General features: G+C 45.5%; 2 protein-coding genes across 2 annotated transcripts; one reads left to right on the forward strand and one right to left on the reverse strand.

Annotated features, from left to right (window-relative positions):
• Positions 1-2,083: 2,083 nt before the first annotated feature.
• Positions 2,084-2,476, forward strand: COCVIDRAFT_70699 (hypothetical protein; the record flags this gene model as incomplete). The annotated part of the gene is made up of 1 exon (XM_014694680.1): positions 2,084-2,476. A coding segment is annotated over one exon (393 nt), but the record flags the coding sequence as incomplete, so codon positions are not given.
• Positions 2,477-3,109: 633 nt separating this feature from the next.
• Positions 3,110-5,237, reverse strand: COCVIDRAFT_116260 (hypothetical protein; the record flags this gene model as incomplete). The annotated part of the gene is made up of 8 exons (XM_014694681.1): positions 3,110-3,563; positions 3,653-3,812; positions 3,883-4,225; positions 4,298-4,390; positions 4,456-4,512; positions 4,578-4,732; positions 4,827-4,944; positions 5,013-5,237. The coding sequence occupies 8 exons, from the start codon at positions 5,235-5,237 to the stop codon at positions 3,110-3,112; spliced, it is 1,605 nt and encodes a 534-aa protein (XP_014550167.1).
• Positions 5,238-5,457: the final 220 nt, after the last annotated feature.

Below are 5,457 nucleotides of genomic sequence, written 5' to 3' on the forward strand. Positions count from 1 at the left end.
CTGAAACAGTCAAAACTACTAGACGGCAGCAAAGAAAAACCACTATAACTAGACAGATTGCTTCTAGTAGTGCTACTTTTGATTCTATGTGTAGCAAGTGGCGAATTTAATCATTGTTGCTATGATATTTGGCTTCAAAGTTTGGTGACGCTGTTTTGATTGGGGTGGCCACTACTGGGTGTGGCCATTACTAGGTGTCCGAGCTTATAGAGAGGCGCTTGGCTTGCCTGAATAGGCAAGCTACCAAGCGTAATAAGCAAGCAACCAAGCACGCTTGCTTGCTTGTTCCCAAGTATGGTCTTTAGTTATAAGCAACTTACACACGAGCTAATACGGGCAGATGCATGCTAAGACGTAATGGCGCACATTGGGCCTATATGCAGGGATCATCTACTCCCTACTACGGAGGTCTTGGCATGTACATACCTACACTGAAGTAATCTCTAAAGTACGAGAATACGAACTTCCTTAAAAGCGCTTCTTTCTCAGCTATCCTATGTCTAAAAATGCTCCTGAGATGGCGAGTAGACAGGGGAGTCTTACTAAAGGCTTCTTTGACGGCGTTGACAAAACGACTAATAGCATGATCAATACTGCAAAAATCTTGGTCGGAGCCTGCTAAACTAAAAGAGAATTAACTTACTAACACTTTGTATAAATGACATCTCCACGACACTATATCATGAAGACGTCGAAGGTCCGGACTACCAATCTGTCTCGGGACATGATGTGTCTCATCACTTAGGGATGCACCTTACTAAGTCAAGTGAATGGGCCGTCATACTAGAGAAGGCAGCAGCGCGCTAGAGACGCCATATCACGGGAAAGGTCAACATAAAAGCTCTCGTTTCTGTTGAGCTAGGACTAAAACTAAATAGCGACGGCACTCTTACGGCCAAGACTATAGGACACTTGCAACGCCCTACTTACAGCTTTATATACAAAGTTATTTAACTATATCACAACTATAACTGTTCACATAAAGCTTAGCAAACCTCCAGGTGCCCTAACCTGTTCCACAGCAACTTCTCCAAGAATAGAAGCTATTTCGAGTCAATAATTGCTTGTTTTTCTTTGGGCTTTAAAGTTAAATTTGTAACGTACCATGATTTCCTGTACAGGATCCATAGTGCAACGGAAGGCTCAATAACGTCCCGCTTGTTAATAGTCTGACCGCAATCGAGCCGAAAATATACAATGTCAACAAGGCTATAATAACAACAGCTGATCTTATTTTGTACCACGATTTGGTAGTCGAAAGAGCCCATTTTTCGTCCATTGGTGGAGTGATTGCTTCTAGTCCATCGTCGGTCCGAAGCGGTTTGGAGTAGTGGCCACGCCACCGATATAAGAATAGTCCCATGATGTCGCGTCGATTGCCTGTAGCAGGCATTAAGGCAAGAAGTTATGTGGTTTTCTTTAAAAGAAAAAAAAACCTCCGCCCCCTCGGGCCGCTCAGAAGGACATCGGAGGTTTCGTAGAAAGACGCGACGATATCCGAATATCGAGCAAGGCGAAACGGCTACTGTGGAGCCGTTGCCTTTCCAGGAGATGCACCTAGAATCTCATCCTAGGTAAAATTGTAACCAATCAAGTATTATCCAGTGTCGGCAGAGCTACGAGCAATACATAGCATGCGCTACCAGAATAGCCGAGATATAGACAGCCCGTTGCTGAACGACAAGCCACAACCTCGAAAAAGCACAGAAAATGAGCCTTTGATTACCCTGCGTTGTATTCTGTCCGGAAAGAGCTTCATCGGGTTATCTTTACAGCATATTTGGGCATCATTCTCGCATGGGTTAGTATCTGACTTGGAGCCTACTTCATTGATTCAGTTACTCACCAAGTTCGCCATAGGTTACCAGCTAGAGAAAAAAGCATGCAGGGCTCATACCACTACCAGCATTTTGTACCGGCAGCATTCGACGACTCAAATGAAGGCTGCTCGTACCCATCTCGCTTCCTGGGAAAACATTCCTTCAAGTCGCTCTTGTTCCTCGCAGTCACCACCTGTACTATACTATTAGGAATGATAGTCGGCGCTGATTACTGGGTTCGCAGGGTTGAAGAGAAATACACGATAGCATCATGCGGCAATACACCAGGAGAGGCAAGGGCACTTGGGTGTCGCTTTGAATCCCATAATTTCGCGTGGACCCCCCCTGACTGCTACGACGAAGCCCTTAACGCTAAATGGGACTCGAAGCACTGGGGCTACTCGCGTAATCCCGAAGGGACTGACATGATCCCCCGCGACGAGGTGCTGCTTGGCAATCTGAAGTGGGCCTATGTCACGCTTAATCAGCACATGTCTCACTGTGTCCTCATCTGGCAGAAGTACCAGCGGGCAGTCATGTTCAATCGCCCTGCCGACAACTGGACTACTAGTTTTGCTCACACATATCACTGCGGGCAGTTTATGGTTCAGTGGGATCTAAACCATAGCGAGTACAACAGCATTTTGTACACCAAGTATGTTTCGTGCGGCTACGACTGGAAGAAGCCTGATGTCCGCATGGACACGGTGATGAGTGGGCCAATGGATGGCGGACTGATTGGTGACGGGGGCAATCACGGACATGCTATGGGGGTTAGTATTGTAACAGGACACGAGGATGAACATCACCTGCAGTGATTGTAAAAGAATTTAGTATTGAAACATGCTGGTCTCCTAAAGGGCAGGTGGTGTGGATGGTTAGTAGCTAACGAGCTATCTCGCAATGTACATAAGTGAAAATCTTGTCCTAGCGCCCTCAAATCAGGGTCCAAGGAACAGTTCTCTAGATGTGCTAGCCTATGGTGTTAGCATCTTCGAAAAAGGAGACCATTGCGTTCGATATGCATGCTACTGTACAGGACCCCAAGCGAGAAAGATGCCTACTAACGAGAAGTGACAATGTAAGCAGTTGTGGATGTAAGATGTGTTGTGTCCGTGTAAGGCGTATCATGATAGGAGCAAATTTAAATGCAGCGTTATTAGTCAGTGGGTAACCACGTGACTATACGTGGTACTTCTGGGCTTACAATATCATTCTTCCAAAACTGCCTCTATTCCCGTACTCCCGGTATCCGCCTATTTTGTCTTTGAGTTTTATGACTGCGATGACTAGTGTGCACAATATACTTGAGAAGTATATTGCGTAAGAGTTTTGCTTTTTTCCACGTGAAAGTCCAGTACCCATCTAGATATCTGCGCAATGCCAGTATCCATAGCCTCTCTGACGTCTTTGTTTATGCGGTTGCGAACGTACATATCGGCCTGGTGTTGTACCCCCTTGATTAAGATGATTGGCTGTTGCGATGTGCTTTGCATCGGCCCATCGGGCCGAAAGACAGAAGATACAGACGCTGAACGCCAGGGGTCGAACTCACCGTTGGTAAATAGGATTCGCTTTCCTGTGTGGTTCCAACCTCCGGTCAACGTATTAATTGAGTCGTCTGTTACCCGTGCTGCATATGTAACGTTTTCTTCTTCAGGAAAGATGAGTTTGCATCGCCGTTTGTAATACATAGAATCCACGAGGCGACTAAATATGGTAGGTCTGCTAACTGGGGCACCTCTGCAGAAAGAGAACATCTTAGCCTCGGTAACAAATGACGAAAGTCATCACTCAGCGTGGCTAGGCAGCGTGGCTAGGAAAAGACTTACGTTTGCCAGAGCAAAAAAAAATTACATATCATCCAATCCCAGACTCGGTCCTCATTCTGTACGGCAAGATCATGGAACGCTTGCCAAGAGGGATTTGCAGTGTCAAGACATTGCACGTTATTCCGGCCTGCCCAATCGCTGTAGCCGGAGCTCTCACATACTTGAGGCTGTCGTTAGTTATTAATGAACCAAGATTGAGTTGATCCTTCTCTCTGGCCTTGTGTACTTACAACCAGGAAGATAGGATGTTGTGAACCAGTTAGCGTAGTTTCCCAGCGCCTTTTGAAGATTGATTTCGCTTCCAACCTTATGGCCACGGCTCCAAGAGGAATTAAGATTCCCAATAGCATCGCACATTTCGAAGAACTGGGCATGCGTATCGCTCGGTTGAATCAAAGTCCATGCGATGACAGGCCGTGACAGAGCACTTGCCGTATCATCCAGGCGATCCAAGTCTTGCAGACCAAAACGTGTCTTCAGCCTGTGCTTTTGCTCTGGCGAGCCAGATAGGAAAACGCTGTCAACGTGACTGATTATTGCCTCTAAACTGTATCTGCAATCCTGCGGCATTCCCTAGAGAATTAATAAGTTAGCACTTATTTCGTATTTTGCCAAATTACCCAATGGTCCTAGATGCTGGCTAACCTGCTGAGTAGGATAATTGAACTGCCAAAAATCCTGCATACAGTTTACCATCGCGCCACTTGCATAGTAGGCCCAGAATACGTTAGGTATCAACTATAAGGGTACACCCATCAGTTTTAGGTTGTCTAAAAAGGACAATTATATGATGCAATATTCACCTTTTCAGTCCAGGCCACGAGCGCAGCAGAATATGAATTGCCAATCCATATCCATGGCTGAATATTATTAGCATATGAATTTGCAAACAAGATATTATAGTATGTCAGGAAATAGTACTTACTGCGCGTGACGGATGTGACTGTCCGCTAAGGTCAAAGGGAAGGTCAACTGTACGTGCGAAATGCACGAAATCGGCGAGGACTTGATCTAGTGTAAGGTACTGTAAGTTGGCGGTAGAAAGATTGCTAAAAGGTTGTGATTCTCCAAAATAACGATCTATCAACAACATCAGCACAACGTTATCAGTAGTGTCTCGAGGCTGGCGATATCGAGAAAAAGATTGAACACAAAGAGCAAAAAGTTTACATACGCTCAACTAGAACGACAGCACCCCTGACCTCTTTAGCCACGAGGCCAGGCAAGGTTGTATCTGTTAGATAGTGTAGACGATCGGTAGCCGCATGTTGACCAGGTGTGTAGAAAATTATCTGTTAAGTCATGCATCAGCAAGTACATCTCATAAGCAGTAGATTTAGTCTCAGATATATTAACTTACTGGAGACCCTGGACCTCCCCAGTACGTAGTGTTGAACCAATACGATTGGGAGAAGGTTCCTACATCCAAATTTGTGTGGTCTATGAGCTGCTGAAACGCGCCACGGCCCGATAACAGACTTGTATCCTTTGGAACAAGGGCTGGTATGCGTAATGGTAGAACGTCATATGGTACTCCTAGGACTGCTTGCAAACAGAGAATGTGTATCAGCAGATAGCAAAGCATCTCCTGATCTTGAAAGGATTGAATATACTCTAGATTCGCTACAGATGTATTACTCGGGCCCAACAGCTGCTGTCTGGATTTGGGCTGGAGCGGATCGGAGAACAGGCGAATGTATCATGCGTATATCAACAAGCTTTAGGGAAAGTGCTGACTTGAGTTGTTTTGTTGGTGCTTCTGTGTGTCTTAATGCTAAATTCAGCAATAACACTTGACTGCTTAC

This window comes from Bipolaris victoriae, assembly GCF_000527765.1.
Source record: "Bipolaris victoriae FI3 unplaced genomic scaffold scaffold_248, whole genome shotgun sequence".
NCBI classification, from domain to species: Eukaryota; Fungi; Ascomycota; class Dothideomycetes; order Pleosporales; family Pleosporaceae; genus Bipolaris; species Bipolaris victoriae.